This window comes from Callospermophilus lateralis, chromosome 3 (genome assembly GCF_048772815.1).
Source record: "Callospermophilus lateralis isolate mCalLat2 chromosome 3, mCalLat2.hap1, whole genome shotgun sequence".
NCBI lineage: Eukaryota > Metazoa > Chordata > Mammalia > Rodentia > Sciuridae > Callospermophilus > Callospermophilus lateralis.
Window position 1 is genome coordinate 114904280 of NC_135307.1, and position 18025 is coordinate 114922304.

The 18025-nt window shown below is 32.4% G+C and overlaps 1 protein-coding gene across 1 annotated transcript in view; it reads right to left on the bottom strand.

The window, feature by feature from the left end:
- Myo9a (myosin IXA) overlaps positions 1 to 18025 on the bottom strand; it is a 263115-nt gene that overhangs the window by 87773 nt on the left and 157317 nt on the right. The window contains exons 17-23 of the mRNA XM_076851030.2: positions 17846 to 17989; positions 16174 to 16213; positions 9818 to 9940; positions 5424 to 5504; positions 2620 to 2730; positions 1807 to 1929; positions 295 to 444 (exon numbers count right to left, since the gene is read on the bottom strand). Of these exons, the coding sequence (XP_076707145.2) occupies positions 295 to 444; positions 1807 to 1929; positions 2620 to 2730; positions 5424 to 5504; positions 9818 to 9940; positions 16174 to 16213; positions 17846 to 17989 (772 nt within the window). The remainder of the gene's footprint in view (positions 1 to 294; positions 445 to 1806; positions 1930 to 2619; positions 2731 to 5423; positions 5505 to 9817; positions 9941 to 16173; positions 16214 to 17845; positions 17990 to 18025) is intronic.

Here is an 18025-nt window from a genome sequence, read left to right on the forward strand (position 1 = left end):
AACTATGCCAACAAAATTAAGGTGCATAACTCCTTTGCCCTTGCTCATACTTCAAAAGACAATATAAAACAATTTATTCAAATTAATTTAAATTCAACACAATAAATTAATAGTCTACTAATTTACACTACAAGTTAATCTGTTGGGTGCTATAGATATTTCAAAAATGAGGAGGATATAGTCTCATCTCTGAGGTTTATATTATTATTTAAATGTTTCATAGTAAATTAGTTTTGATTAAACAAAAGCAAAATAAAACTGTCAATCTCATGCAGAAAATCCTTTGCTTCCCACCTGGATAATAATGGATGCCTGTTTCAGATGGAGGAAATGCTGCCTACACAGCAAGGCCCTAAACCATCGCTGCAACAATATGATTCTGCGGAGTACCTCTTGGTGAAGCAGATCTTGTAAGTTCTGTCGTCCCTGCTCCTTTAGGAAGACCTATCAGAATAAGAAAACAGGGAACACAACTTAAGAAGAAATGAAAAAAAATATTTCATGAATTATCTTTCTGTGGTAGGTTTATAGAAAAGAAGAAATATAATGGCAGACATGTAAATGAAGTACCAATAAATATTTCTATCAATTGATCGAGTAGTCATTCTCAAATTGAAAACAAGAATATGGGAAGTAAATAGGAAGGTGAACAAGTGTGCAAAAATTCCAGTGCCAAAGATTGACAGACTATTTTGCTTGAAAAAAATTATTGTCATAAAAGTACTGTTAATTTGTCATATTTTTCAAGGGTGTTGGGGAGGTAAGAACAACAGATTATGAAATCATGAAGCTTGATCATAACATGAATAAACCAATGATTAGTCTTTGAAATCCAACATTCATTAAAAAAAAATCTTCTTGCTCAAAATTACTAATCTGTTTATTTACTTTTATTCCACTAATAAATTTTTAGGGATTCAGAGGTATACAAAGATAAATTAGACATATTCATTTGGAAATAAGATTTGCATTTCCCCCTTTAAGAGCAGGTATATATCATATGCCCAAAGAAGAAACAGTAAAGTAATAAGGGTTATTGAGAGAAAAACCTCACCTCAACAACACAAGCAGTTGGAAATAAAGGCATGCACAGGAGACAATGTATTATCCAAGAGGATAATAAATTTTATGAAGCTGAAATATAGAGGTCCTTAAATGAGAGGAATATGTCTAAATTTAATTAGGAGGTTATCAGGAGATTATTACTGAACAGGAGAGGCCAACATAAAGAAGTATACTAAGGTGATTTTTATATTATGGGCAGAAGAAATTAAATGGAATGACTAGAAAACACTAGAAGCAGATGAGCAGCTGTTTATCGTAAAAGCAATGTAGATGAAAAGAACTAAGGAACAAAAAGATGGAAAGAGTAGGAATGGAGAAGATGTGAGAATCATTTGTAAGAAAAAAAGAAGTAAGAAAAAAAACCCAGAACTTTGTAAAAGGATTAAAATAAAGGGTAAACCGAAGATGATCATTGTATCATGTTTTCTAGTCTGAGAAATTGGAAAACAGATGAAAAAGAAAGAAAATAGTTGACAAATTAAAGATAGTAAAGTTACTTTGGGGAAGTTAAGTTGGTGATTACAGAAGAATGTCTAGTCAGAGATGGTTCAACTTACATTTAAAATTAGTCAGAACCACAGTATTGGCCTTGAAGTTGTATCATTATCTAAAAACTATAGACTATAATATCTGATATGCTATTTTATAAAAATTTATATATAAATTATATAAAAATATAATAAAGAATGATATTAAAAACAAAAATGCAGTTTTGACAAACACTGTACATGTTATATTTACCATGGTTTTTCCAACTTGATAATTATCTGGATTAAGATTTATTTTCCTAAAGAAATCCTGAATGTTCAATTTGGATGGAATAGTATTTCGGGGAAGAAGTACATGGAAATGGCTCACAAAGTCCTGAAAAGCAGAAAGAAAATGTTGTAAAATCTCAAGAGAATTATATGTAAAAAAGATGCTAAACTAGCCCATTATTCCTTTATTATTCTTTTTCTTTGAAACAGGGTCAAACCAAAAATCAAAACAAAACAAAGCACTTGTTAATTCAAAGTATTATAAAGGGGTAAAACATTGAGTTCTACACATTCCAAAATCAAAACAAAAATGGAAGAAGAAGGGAAGAAGCTAATTATCTTGTTTGGAAAAAAGTTGTATTAAAGACAAAAGAAATAGATGTGTACCTTTGTTGATTGATAGTTTCCTAACTGAAGAAAATCCTGCTGAGTTAACTTTAGAGAAACCAAAAGTTAACTTTCTTTGAACTAGAGAAGAACCATTTCAATTACTAGAGATAACAGTATGAAGATATCAGTAAGAAGATGTTAAGAGTAAATTTATTATCAGCAAACATTCTGTTCAAATGAGAGTAGCAAATACTAGATTCTATTACAACACAAACTTAAAGTGATTGCCGGCATTCAACAGAGCAATAACTCTTTAACTCTTTTGAATTCTGAATACGAAAAGTAGACTGGAAAGGGAGAATTGAGGAAAATAACATGTGACTTCCAAAGAAATAACACGTAAGATATGTGGGAATAATTTACTTGATGTGAATATATATTTAAATATTATTATAGTAGCATAAACCTGGAAAGAATATTTGGAGCTGTATCCTGATTGGCGAATTCGAACTGTTTCCAGCATCCCAGTATATCGAAGCTGTCTAAGTACCAAGGCATCATTGAATCTTAAAGGCAGCTAAAACAAAACAAACAGAAAACGATGTTAACCCAGATCAGCATATCTCCAAATTACTATCCATTTTACAGAAATATCTAACTTTTTTAAATCTAGGAATTGAATGGAGACTGTCTGGTTAAGATATAGCTAAAGTGACAGGATAAGTTCACCACCCAGCTAGTAGCTTCAGAAATGTTCTGACTGTCTAACCCTATAGAAAAGAGAGGCATAGAAATGCAATCACCCAGACAGGCCTCAGTCTAGCTAATACAAAAATCTGTAACAAGATTAATCTATAGGGGCTGGAAATGTGGCTCAGTAGTAGAGCACTTGCCTAGAATGCATTAGGTACTGGTTCGATCCCCAGCACCACATTAAAAAACTATGGAAAGCAGTATGAAGAATCCTTGGAAAACTGGGAATGGAACCACCATTTGACCCAGCTATCCCACTCCTTTATACTCAAAGGTCTTAAAAATAGCATACTACAGGGACACAGCCATATCAATGTTTATAGGAGCACAATTCACAATAGCTAAACTGTGAATCAACCTCGATTCCATTCAGTAGATGAATTAAGAAAATGTGGATATATACACAACAGAATATTATTCAACATTAAAAGAGAATAAAATCATGGCATTTGGAGGTAAATGAATGGAGCTGGAGAACATAATGCCAAGTGAAATTAGCCAATCCCAAAAAAATAAATGCTCCATGATTTCTATGATTTAAGGATGCTGATTCACAATATGCTGTGGCTGGTGGGGTGGATTAAATGAACTCTAGATAGAGCAAATGGAAAAAGGGGAGAGGGGCATAAGGGTAAGAAAGAAGGTGGAATGCAATGGTCATCATTACCCTAAGTACACATATGAAGAACACAAGGGATGTGACTCTATTTTGTATACAACCAGAGATATGAAAAATTGTGCTCTATGTGTGTAATATGAATTGTAATGCATTCTGTTGTTACAACAAATTTTTTAAAAAAACTAAATAAACAAAATAAAAGTATCATGTCCATCTACAACTAAAAAATATAATAAAAAAGAAAAATCTATATGTACATAGTTACTTATATTTTTGTATTTCATTATGATTTTATCTATAATATCACTAGGAAAACAACTGACCCACCCCCATTCAGTTGCCTGTTAACTGAGTGGTGACAGATTTCTTCTTCTAATATAAGGTGAAGACTAATTTATTTCCTAATACTTCTTGCTCATGATACTGGTATAAAACATTGAAAATAAAAAAAAATTGTTAAAAGCCCCTCACAATAAATTTCTTAATTGTATGAGCAACAATAGTTAAGAGACTAATGGAAGGTACTATTCAACATCTTATCATTACTAGATATCTCACTAGGCAAGTTTTTAGACATTTATAAGAAGCTTTCTTTGGAGCTTCTGATATATTCTCTGTTCTCTAAATGTTGTGTTTAGTGATCCTCTAAGGCAATCCCAAATATTTCCCCTTGCAGGTAGGTGAGGCATACAAGCTATCAAGGAAACAAAACACCTGAAAACAAATGAGCAATTTATGTCAAATAATAATAGCAGTTAACATTTATTTAGTACTTATTCTGTGCCCTGAAATACTTCATTAATTGAACTATGTATACCAGGGTCTATTAATAATTGGAACTCAAACTTATATTTAACCCTAAATAAAGTTTCCAATTTTGTCGCTATAAAAGAATAGCCAACATTTATTAACCACTTAGTACAGGCAGGAATTAAGCACTTCACAGATAGGAATTATATATACTCAGAGAGCACTGTGAGGTTAGTCCTATAAATATACTGCCAATGAAAACATTTAAGCCACAGAATAATGAAATCACTTGTCTAAGGTCACAGTTGCAGATTGCTTCTTAAAATTTAGGAAAGCTGCCAGGCATGCAGGTGTACACCCTACAATCCCAGAAACTTGGGAGGCTGAGGCAGGAGGATCATAAATTCAAGGCCAGCCCCAGGAACTCACTGAGGCCCTGTCTCAAAATAAGAAATAAAAAGGGCTGGGGTTGTATCTTAGTGGTTAAGCACCACTGGGTTCAATATCCAGTACCAAATAAATAAGCAAGCAAACTGACTTAAGAAAGCTGAACACAATTCCTACTATATTTTTGCTCTTTAGGCTAAGAACTAATTTTTTCCTATGATGAACACAAATAAAGATGACAAATATTTTATATTTACACTTACTACGTTTTGAATAGCTCTAGTTAAGGGAACTGTCAAAGGGGAGGAAGAAAACAATCAAGAATGTCTTGATATCTTCCCTATAGGGACAAAAATCTAAATTTTAAAAAAATCCTAAGGAAACTAACATAGAAAACAAAAAGGAATGAAGAATGTCTATAGTATCTTTCCTAGGTTACAGACAAAAATCTCCAAACAAGAAAACTGCTAAACAATTTTTAAAAAAGATATAGCATAACAAAAGTTTCAAAGAAAAATCTTTTTTTCTAATGGAATTTCAAGAGGTATTTGCTTTTAAAATTCTAGGAGATGGTAAATCAAACCCATGAAAACAACTTGTATACAGTAAGGGTAGAAACTGGAAGATGAGCCACAGAAAATATTTATGAAACACTATTACCTCATAAATATTATATATAGCCCCTCCTATTTATTCTCTTTAAAAGAATTAAAATCTTAAAGTAATCTGGGCTTATGTAATCATTTATAGGACATTTTTACCTTTTCAGCATTAGAGCGAATGCATTTTACAAAATATGGTTCTGCTTGATCAAGTGTCTCCATTAGCTTGCTTAAGGATGCCTGCAATAAAAGCAATATAATTAATACTCTCCCATTCCAAATTGGCAACAAATAATTATAAATTTAAATAATATTGACAAAATAAGAAAAACTTTCTATGCATCCATAGAAAGAGGTTTGTTTCTGAAAAACAAATCATGTATATTCCCATTCTGGTTAAATGAAAGACAAAAAAGGATATGGATGCAGTTTAAGAATAATCTAAATATAGAATACTTTTTTCACTATTCTTCACATTTCATTAAAAAATCTTATTCAAACTCATGCCTCCCTCTTTTTTTTCCCCCAAAACTCTTGCATTCTTAAAGAATTTTAAAATCACTAAGGAGGCTGTGAAGTAAGGTAGTAATCCCTTGCTTTAATTTTATTTAATACCTACAGAGTATGCAGTAACGTCCTCTATTTCATTACTGATAATAGTAATTTTTAACTTCTCTTTTTTTTTTCCAATTAGTATAATCAGAGGTTTACCAATTTTCTGACCAGAAACACAGGGTTTGTTTTTATTTTTAAATTTCACTGATTTTTCTCTATTATTTTTCTTTTCTATGTTCAATTTCAGTGAAGTCTACTGTTATCTTTATTATTTCCTTCTTTTGGTGTGCTTTGGATTTGACCTATTCTTATGTTTCAATGGTAAATTTAGATTATTGAATTAAGACCTATCTCCTGGGATGGGACTGTAGCTCAGTGGCAGAGTGCTTGCCTTGCACAGTGCTGAGGGTTTGATCCTCAGCACCACATAAAAATAAACAAATAAAATAAAAGCACGCTGTCCATATAGAACTAAAAAAAAAAAAAAAAAAAACCACTGGATTTATTTTTAAAAAACCTATTTCCTTTTCTAATAAAAGCATTCAACACTATAAATTAACCTTGGAGTACTGCCTTAGCTGCAGTGCAAAAATTTTGATATTTTATTCCATTTAAAATATTTTTCATTTTTCTTCCCTCTCTGTTTCATGTATTATTTAGAAGTCTGGCCTTTGTTTCCCAACTATTTGGTGATTGTTATCTTTCTTTGATTTTTAGTTAAAATTCCATCATAGTCAAATAAAACATTTTCTATGATTTTAACTACTTAAATTTGTTAAGGTTTTTTTTCTAGCTTAATTCATGACCTATACTGACAAGTGTTCCATGGGCACTTACATGAATGAATACTCTGTAGTTAGCTGAAATCAAGAAGGTGAAGAGTGCTGCTCAAATCTTTGAAATACTTCTTTTTTTTTTAATATTTATTTTTCAGTTTTCGGTGGACACATCTTTGTTTGTATGTGATGCTGAGAATCGAACCCGGGCCACACACATGCCAGGCAAGCGCGCTACCGCTTGAGCCACATCCCCAGTCCTGAAATACTTCTTAATTGTTTACTTACTGTGATTCTCTGAAGTGATCAGAATATAGGTAAGAATTATGATCCCACAAGTGATTGATGCTATTTTCTTTACCCACCCATCTTTTTTTTAACTTTATCTTAAAAATTAAATGACTTAAATTTACTACTTCTGAACTATTTAATAAAATGATAATCCAATCTAATTTATTTTTTATTGACTGACATTACATTTTTATTCTTTAAAAGTTCCATTTAGGCTGGGTGTGGTGGTATATGCCTGTAATCCTAGCAGCTTGGGAGGCTGAGGCAGGAGGATTGCAAGTTCAAAGCCAGCTCCAGCAACTTAGCAAGACCCTTCTCAAGGAAAAAAAAAAAAAAGTTTCATTTGGAGTCTTTTTACTTCTCTAACATATGAATGGTCTTTATTGATTGCAACAGGGAAGTGGGAAAGAGGAAAAGATAATGGCAGCTTCCTCTCTTAAAGCAGTGTGCAGAATGAGCAGAGACTGTCATACACTCCAAAAGAGGTATCTTCCATTTTTCTCATTAAATTCATTTTTCTCATTACATCTATGAGCATATTTAAAAGATCTATAATACTATTTTGAAATTCTTATCTACTATTCACACCATGCCTATTATTTTTGGGTCACTTCTGTAATCCCCCTCACCTGCCCCTTGTTAAGGATTTCTATTTTCGTGACTCTGCAAGCCTAGCAATTTCTCATTGGCTCCTACACTTGGTGTTTTACATTGTTGAATCTGTTGAACTTCTTTAAATGACAGATATTATTCCTAGCATGCCACTAAGTTATTTAGTTTGATTCTTCCAAAATTTGTTTTTAGCAAAGAATGATGGTGCATGCCTGTATTCCTAGCTATTCTGGAAACTGAGGCAGGAGGATTTCAAGTTTGATGTCAACCTGGGTGACTCAGGGAGACTCTGCATCAAAACAAAATTTAAAAAGGGGCAGGGGTACATGAAACTCAGTAGTAAAGCACTTGCCTAGCATATGCAAGGCTCTGGGTTCAATCGCTAGTACCACAAAGGTGAGGTTAGAAAAAAAAAAAAGACTTGCTTTTAAGCTTTGTGAAGGTAGGCAATCTTTACACTGAGACTATTTAAGTCCTATTACTAAACTGTGGTCTTCTGAACCATTACCAACAGGTCATTCTACTCAGGTTGATGGGAATATAACTATTCCTCTAGTTTTTTATAAATACTATGTTTACAGGATTCTGGTGATTCTTTCCTCAGTCTTAGCAAGTTTTAACCTACATATGCATAGATCAGCAATCAGACATAGATTCAAGGAGACCCCTTAGCAGATGTATAGCTTTCTTTCATAAAGCTTCCTCTTTCCACTATACTGCCTCACAAATTCCAGCTGCATCTACCTCTGTTGGCAAGACTACTAAACATTTATCTGCTTTGGTTTTCTCTGAGTTTTAGCAAACTGCTTTTAGACATTCATCTAAGGCTTTCTTCACTTCTTTTCTTTTTTGAAAGACTCAAACCTGCAATGCTTATTACCGAATATCTGAAAACATCTGATTCATATTTCTTTTCCAGTATTCTGGTTTTTACAGCAGAAAAGCAATTCCTGTATCAATTAAGCCTTCATGAGTTCTAAAATTTCATTTTGAGGAAAATAAATATTCACGTAAATGTTGTTATACCATCCATCTATATCATGTGGCATTTCCTAACCTTTTACTTAGTTTCCTCACCTATATGATAAGAACAATAGCATTTATCTCACATATTGGTGGGATAATGCATATGTGTAAATCAGATAAAAGAGTATGTGTAAATATTTAGTAAACATCCTGAAAAATAAAGTACACTGAAAAATAAAGTACTCTTGATAGTAGAGGATTTTCATTTGGTTTTACTAATTTATATTTTCTAAATAATCAAAAATTAACTACTTTTATTATAATTTGACAATGTATTAGAAGTATTAAAGATGATCCTTCTGCAAAAATTAAATATAAATGAATATAAGTTGAGAATATCTGAAATTTCTGAAAGGGGGAGTGAAGAACAAGATAGGATTATGAGTATAACTAATTTTTTTATAGTTGCTCCTTGGTGTAAGAATGATATTTATAAGGCTGGGGTTGTGGTTCAGTGCTAGAGCACTTGCTAGCATGTATGAGGCATTGGGTTCAATCCTCAACATCACATAAAAAAAAAAGTAAATAAATAAATGAAAAAAAAATAAAGTTAAAAACAACAACTGTGGTCATTCATTTAACCAAAAAAAAAAAAAAAAGAAAAGAAAGAATGATATTTATATCCAAGGAACAAAAGGCAGCATAAAAAAGGATACTTAGCAGTGCAATGATTTTATACTGTACAACCATGGTATTAATGTTCCCTTACCAAAATTGCCTTTAGATCAAAATTTGGCTCTCGTGTTGATGTGCTAATCAGGGGGAAGAGTGCTAATGACCAAACAATTGTACCAAGTCTGATTATGCTCCTATTTATGTTATACATTAATAAATTCTGATACGATCTCACAGCAGTGTTTACCACTTGACTATTTTTTGGGGGGGGTGGGGTGGGGAAGCTATAACCCATTCATCTTTGTCTTTCTAAATCTACAAAGAACTAGACTCTACAGTGTGTAGACAGCACCAAGGACTGCTCAAGTAACATCTCCCATTTTTTTTTACTTCACAACTAAATGACACTAACGCATATGATTACAAATAAAGGATCTTTTTAAAAAATTCTTGCAGCTGTTTCATTATAACCATTGCTTTTTATTTAAGCTTACTAGCACACAGTAAGTTATTTGGCTCCTTGGTATTATTCTCTTTTTCTATTTAAAAAAGCAAGCAAGTGATCCCTTCACAGGATACAGAAAAGTTTGACTACAGACAGAATTATCTAAAATGAAATACCCTTCCAATCCACAATTTGTCTGTAGTACTAAAGAGATAAGTAAAATTGGAAATAACCTGAAACTGGGCACTGATGCTGGGAGGCTTTTTCTTCTTGTGCAAATGAAGAAGAGACTTAGTTATGCGATCCTGTAGGGTCAATCTTGTTAGATGCTTCAAAGAATTTACCTCCAGCAAGTGCTGAAAAAAAGGGGTAAAAAATAAATTTAATCTAAGAATAAAAACAAAATGCTCAGAGAGTTTTCCTAATTTCCCATCCATACAATCATTCATCGTACCTCATGACTGTGATAAAATTGGAAATTTGATATTTAATATCTATTTCATTTTCCTTGCTCCAAAAGTTAAGAAGCTAAAAATTAAGCAACAAAAATCTCCAGACTCTACTATATCTAGAGTACACTGTATCTAGACTCTATTATATCTAGAGTATAAATCATATTCTGGATATGATTTAAGTTTGTCTATCAAATATCCACATGTGAGACTGGGAAGATACAACTGAAGCAGAGACTCTGGCTACTAAATCTATTTCTGCTGGCAAAAAGGCACATAAAAGATACTTTAATTTTCTGAAGTCCCAGCCTCTAGACACCAGTTTTTGAGTATTCAGAAATATAGAAAAGGACATCTGTACTATCACTACAATTATTATAATCACAGTTTATCCCTAGAACAGTTGTTAAGAACTTCTTCCAAATTCTATAGGCGGTGTGTGCCTAGAAGCAACAGGTGTGCTGGCAAGGTTTCTGATCTCCTAGATCAATTAAAAAGTAGTAAAGATCTTATTTTATGAAAATCACAAGATTGAATTAAAACATGGCAAATTGATAAAATGCAAATTTTGACAATATAAACATCAAAATATTGAAACTCTCAAGTAGAAAAAAGACAGCACACATTTTAAACAACTTGAATTAACATTATTTCCAACAAGTGTCAAAAGCTTGTTATCCATATATATAAAGAACTTTTAAATTTTTAAAAGTTTTTGTGTCACATTCATGACACACACAAAAATGAAAAAACCTGAATAGGCAAATTTCAAATGAAATAAAAATGTCAAGTAACACAAAGACAATTATTCAGTCTCACTTATATTCAAGTAAATGGGAAATAGGCACAGACAGGCATAGTCATTGAGAATATTAGTAAAACCTTTCTGATAAGCAAGTTTACTTCTGGGTATTAACAAACAAGATTTCTAAGGCAATGTACTTTAAAACATAGTGAAAAATTATGAAAAAACATATTATTTAAATAAAGTATGTTTCATTCACATAACCAAATATTATAGTGCACATAAAGGTGATACAAACCTGTATTTGCTGACATGGAAAAATATTTGCAATCACTACTAACATTTTTTTAAAAAAAAAGTCATGTAAAGAGCTGAAAATGTAGCTCAGTGGTAACACACAAAGTATAGCCAACAAAATAAATAAATAAAAATCATGTAAAGTAACAATATATGTGTAAAATGGCATATGTGATAAACTTTGGAGGGTTTTAATTTTACTTGCATCTTTAATTATCATAAGAAAATCCACTGCATATTCACAAAAAACCAATTTTATATACTAGTCAAGATTCAACTAGAATAATACACAAGTTATCCTTAAATAAAAACAAATCAGTAATGAAGCCTAAAATGATCCCCTGTGGAAGGGGCTGTAGATGTAGCTCATTGGTAGAATACTTGCCTAGCAATTAAGTGTTTTGATCCCCACTGACATCAAAAAAAGAGAGGGAAAACAAAACAAAACACTACTCAGGGAGGGGGAAGAAAAAGAAAATGGCCTTAGAAATAAATTTTCACTTTTATAATCTAAAAATCTATATTTAAAGTTATAATTGTTATAATATTAATAATATAGCATACATAATTGCTGTGTTTGTCACTGTATGAAAAATACATGTAGACTACATAAAATAACTAAGACAATATCTTAATGTTTTTTAAATCCTTATTTTAATTAGGTATATATGACATTTTGACTCATTGTACACAATTGCAGCAGAACTTTTTATTTTTCTGATTATACATGGTGTAGCATCGCACCATATGTGCAGTCATACTTGTACCTAGGGTAATTATGTCCATCTCATTCCACCATCTTTTCTACCCATACTTCCTCCCCTCCCCTTCCTCCCTGTTAAAAGAGGTTTTTGTAAAAATATTTTTTAAATACACATTAATTCCTGCCCTGGAGTCTTTCCAACCTGTTCATCTGCTTGGAGTACTATACAGCCAGACCATTCACAAGGCTTAGTTTTTACTTGGCTTTCAATTTAAATATAATTTTCTCAGGATGTTTTCACTTAAGAATCAAAACAGTTGCCTACCTCTGTCAATTATGTCATTTAATTTTCCTCACTGTAAATAATATCAAACTATCTAATTTATCTTTCCATTTATATCTTTGTATATTGTCTTTTTCTTCTCCAGAACAAAAGCTTTGAGCAAACAAGGCCTCTCACTGTATTTCCCAAATACTCTGTACTCAACTGGTATGTAGTATGTATTCAAAATCATAAACTAATTTTAAATAATTTAACAAATGGTTACCTACTAGTGAATTTTCATCACTTTTTTCCTCAGCAACTAAGGATCAGACCTCTGCTCATAAAACTCACAATAACCTGACCAATCACCAAATAGTCACAGTGATTACTACACAGCAGCTGTCATTCTGACTTCTAGAGAAACACTGCATATAAGTATAGATTCCTAGGATATTAAAGAGTAATTAACTCAAATGTTACTAAGACTTATTAAAATGACAAAAGAAAAAGGGCCATAGATCTAAACAAAAAAAGACGGAAAATTAAATCCATTCATAGAGCTTTTGTTAATTATCTACTTTATTCCTTTCTCAATTCCATTGTCACTGCTTAGAATCAATAAATAATTGTTGAAAACAATGAACTAAGCAGTGACAATGGAATACAAGCACCTTACATAGAATCAATAAATGATATTGCCTGCTGCAGTCTGAATATTTGACAGCCTCAAAATTTATATATTAAAACAATATTCACAATGTGATAGAATAAAGAAGTGAGACTTTTGGAGGTGATTAAATCATTAAGTCTCCACTCTCATGAACAAAATTAGTGCTCCTATAAAAGAATACCAAGGGAACTTGTTTACCCCTTCCACCATGTTAGGACATATAGAAGGTGCCATCCATGAAGAAGAGGTCCTCATTAGACATCAAATCTGTTAGCCCTTTGTGAGCAATAAATTTTTTGCTTATAAATGAACCAATCTAAGGTATTTTGTAGCCTGGATAGACTAAGATATTTCTAATGCTATTAAACAGGACTCAAATGGACAATAAAAATAGTTTTGAGCCTGTGACTATAAAAATTTACAAGGGGAGCCAAACATTAACATCATTTTGATATGAAGTATAAGATACAAACAGATTGTATCAAAGTAGAAACAAGGGCAATGACCAATCATTGAAAGAATATAACCAAAAAAATAAAACATGTTAGAAAAGAAGATTTAATAGAAGTGACACTTTCAAGTTATGAGAGGAGAAAGAAAAAGCAGTACTGTCATTACAAAGCTATAGTCATATAGGATAAATCTGAGATCATAAAAGCTGTCTCCTCATTTCAAGGGGTCACTTCCTTGCCACAAACTAACATAACTGAATTATTATCGAAAGGAAACATGTATATGTCACATAGAGATGCATATGTAAAAACTAAATGTTGACTGTTGACTCGTGCCAAAGGTTTTGATGGAAGAGCACCTTGAATTTTTATACATTACAAAACCCAACCTAGATATCATCCCTTCTTCTGAATCCTTCTCTAGCATCCATACTTTTTAAGTAATGCCTGTTTTTTTTTTAAACAGAACATATCCATACTGGCTATGATATAAAGTTCAATATTAAGTTACCTATTTGAAGAGAATGAAAAGAACAGTGTATTTATTGATTTCCATATGTTGAACCAACCTTGCATCCCTGGGATGAATCCCACTTGATCATAGTGCACAAGCTTTTTGATATGTTTTTGTATGCGATTTGCCAGAATTTTATTGAGAATTTTTGCATCTAGGTTCATTAGAGATTTACAGAAATCAATAAATGTAATTCATCACATCTATAACTTAAAGATAAAAATCATATGAACATCTCAATAGTTGCAGAACAACCATTTGACAAAATACAGCACCCCTTTATGTTCAAAACACTAGAAAAACTAGGGATAACAGGAACATATCTCAGCATCATAAAGGCTATCTATGCTAAGCCCCAGGTCAACATCATTCTAAATGGAGAAAACTTAAAGGCAATCCCTATAAAAACTGGAACAAGACAGGGATGCCCTCTTCATCACTTATTTTAACATAGTTCTTGAAACACTGGCCAAAACAATTAGACGAAAGAAATTAAAGGAATACACATAGGAAAAGAAGAACTCAAATTGGCACTACTTGCTGATGATATGATTCTATACCTGGAAGACCCTAAAAAGTTCCACCACAAAACTTCTAGAACTAGTAAAGGAATTCAGCAAAGTAGCAGGATATAAAATCAATATCCATAAATCAAAGGCATTTCTTTATATCAGTGACAAATCCTCAGAAAGGAAAACTACCCCATTTGTAGTATCTTCAAAAAAAACCTGGGAATCAACTTAATGCTAGAGTTGAAAGATCTAATAATGAAAATTATAGAACCCTAAAAAAAGAAATCAAAAAAGACCTTAGAAGATGGAAAGATCTACCTTGCTCTTGGATAGGCAGAATTAATATTATCAAAATGACCAAACTTCCAAAAGCACTATACAGATTTAATCCAATTCTGATCAAAATTCCAATGACATTCCTCATAGAAATAAAAAAAGCAATCGTGAAATTCATCTGGAAAAATAAGAGACCCAGAATAGCCAAAGCAATCCTTAGTAGGAAGAGTGAAGCAGGCGGCATCACTATACCAGACCTTAAACTATACTACAGAGCAACAGTAACAAAAACAGCATGGTACTGGCACCAAAACAGACTGGTAGATCAATGGGTACAGAATAGAGGACACTACAGAGACTAACCCACAAAACTACAATTATCTTATATTAAACAAAGGTGCCAAGAACATGCATTGGAGAAAAGTAAGCCTCTTCAACAAATGGTGTGGGAAAACTAAAAGTACATATACAACAAAATGAAAGTAAACCCCTCTCTCTCACCATGCACAAAACTCAACTCAAAGTGGATCAAGGACTTAGGAATAAAACAAGAGACTCTGTATCTCATAGACAAAAATGTAGGCCCTGATCTCCATCATGGGATATTAGGCCTCAACTTCCTTAATAAGATTCTGGTGGCACAAGAATTAAAATCAAGAATCAATAAATGGGATGGACTCAAACTTAAAAGCTCTAAGCAAAAGAATCTGTGAGGTGAATAGAGAGCCAACATCTTGGGAACAAATATTTACCCCTCACACATCAGATGCAGCACTAATCACTAGGGTATAAATGAACTCATAAAGAATCCAAAAAGCTAAACACCAAAAACAAACAAACAAATAATCCAATCAATTTTAAATGGGCCAAGCACCTGAAGAGACACTTCTCAGAAGATTACGTACAGTCAATCAACAAATACATGAAAAGATGTTCATCATCACTAGCAATTAGAGAAATGCAAATCAAAACCACTCTAAGATTTCATCTCACTCCTGTCAGAATGGCAGCTATTATGAAGACATACAACAACAATAAGAGTTGTTGAGGATGTGGGGGGAAAGGTACACTCTTACACTTCTGGTGGGACTGCAAACTGGTGCAGCCAATATGGAAAACAGTATGGAGATTTCTTGGAAAATTGGAAATGGAATCACCATTTGACCCAACTATCCCTCTCTTCAGTTTACACCCAAAGGACTTAAAAACAGCCTACTACAGGGACATAGCCACATCATTGTTTATAGCAGCACAATTCACAATAGCTAAACTGTGGAACCAACCTAGATGCCCTTCAATAGATGAATGGATAAAAAAAAAAATGTGGTATATACACACAATGGAATATTACTCAGCAATAAAAAAGAATAAAACCAAGGCATTTACAGATAAACAGATGAAGTCAGAGAAGATAATGCTAAGTGAAATTAGCCAATCCCAAAAAACCAAATGCAGAATGTCTTCTTTGATATAAGGAGGCTGATTCATAGTGGGATAGGGAGAGGGAACATGGGAGGAATAGATGAACTCAATGTTATTTCTTAAATGGATTCAGCTAAGTATATAATACTCCCTATCTTGGCTCTTAATAAGGCATTCTTCATCTTTAATCATAATGATTGCTTTAATGAGAAATTTTTAAAAATAAACAGTATCTAAGAGACTACTAACAAAAAAAATTTTTTTTTTTCCACAAAACTTACCTTTGGAAGAGCAGGCTTTGATTTGAAGTTTTTGTTTCTCCTAAGAAGATAAGATACTTGTTAGAAAAAAATACTGTAGGGGTGAATGATTTCAAGGTCTCTAATCAAGCAATGTATTACCCATTTCTAAGAACACAGATCCTCTATATGAAAATATTACCTGGTTCAATAAAGCAGATGCTTTTAAGAAGGGTAAGAAAGGAAAAGGGGGAAGCCTGATCATTATTAGTGCAATATTGTTCAATCTAAAGTACAGTTTCATTTTCTAGGATGTAAGTAGGGCATCCACTTTCCTGTTAACTACAAAAGATTTCTGACATTTCAGAATTATAAATGAAATGCCTAAATTTCATAAATCTTTCAAAAATACATTTTTCAGCAAAACAATGTCTCAAATGAAAAATTAGGGGCTGAGGTTGTGGCTCAGAGGTGGAGCAATTGTCTACCACATGTGAGGTACTGGGTTTGATCCTCAGCACCACATAAAAAAAAATAAATAAAGTAAAGTTATAAAAAAATGCAGAAGATTCCTGTTTTACTTTAATTTTTTTTAAAAAAAAGAATAATTATTCCATTCTTTTTCTTATTCAAAAACTAGTATCATACCTATATCTTATTTTATATTTAACATTTTTGTAGCTTGAGATAGAGAATAAAGTCCAATATCACCTATTGAGTATAATTTTAATTTCTATAAGCCTTGATTTCATTGTTATAATGTCAAATTATGGTGATAATACCGTCTACCTCTTAAAGCTGTTGTGAGAATTAAATGAGTTACTACACATTTCTGGAACAGAGCCAGGCCTATATTAGTCTATTAATACTGTTAAGCAAGGACTTAGGGATTAAGGAATCCATTTTTTTCACACCCCTTCCTAAGCATCTGAAATTTGTTAATGTTGGTAACTAAAAACTTTTTACTGGTACCACATGCGTGATTATATATCTGTATCCTCAAACCAGTGCTATGGTCAGGTAAAAAGGAATGACAGGCTTAGATAAATGTTATATACTACTATATATGGTACCACTCCATTTATAATGTATTTCCTGCCCAACTATTAAGACTTTCAGAATTAAAGACTAAATATTATTCTGTCCACCTACAACTACAAAAAATGTTTTTAAAAAAGATTAATTATTGCAGTAACAACTGGGAATTCTAAAATAAACAAAAAAAACTAAGTTTTTTCTTTCTTTAAGATATGAGATCTGTCAAAAGCAATAATCATCTCCACAATTATTTTGGTGATATGGAAAACTAAAACAGCAAAACCACCAATGTAATAATGTGTTAGATTCATGTTCTAAATACTAACTATATGCTTTGTGGAACATATCTATCAAAATTATACTCATGAGCCAGGTGCAGTGGTACATGCCTGTAATCCCAGCAGCTCAAGAGGCTGAGGCAGAAGGATCGAAAGCTCAAAGCCAGCTTCAGCAAAAGTGAGATGCTAAGTAACTATGTGAGACCCTGTCTTTAAATTAACAAAAAATAGTGCTGGGGATATGGCTCAGTGGTGGAGTGCCCTTGAGTTCAATCCCCAGTACGACCCCAACCAAAAATTATACTCATGAAAATAATACTTCACCATTTCCCATTTTTGCAGCCAAAAATTATAAACCAATCATAACAAAACAATCCATATTACTCATCAATACTGACGTGAGAATTCCATGGGCTCTTTCCAGTAGTTTACTGCTAGCTGAATTAGCAAATATCCCATCTTTATCACGCAAGGAGGTGCTACTTGGTAATCTGCTATGGTGAATCCCAGTTCTGACATTCCAGGCAATATCAAATGTATCACTGTAAAAAAATATATAGTATATTTTTCATTAATGA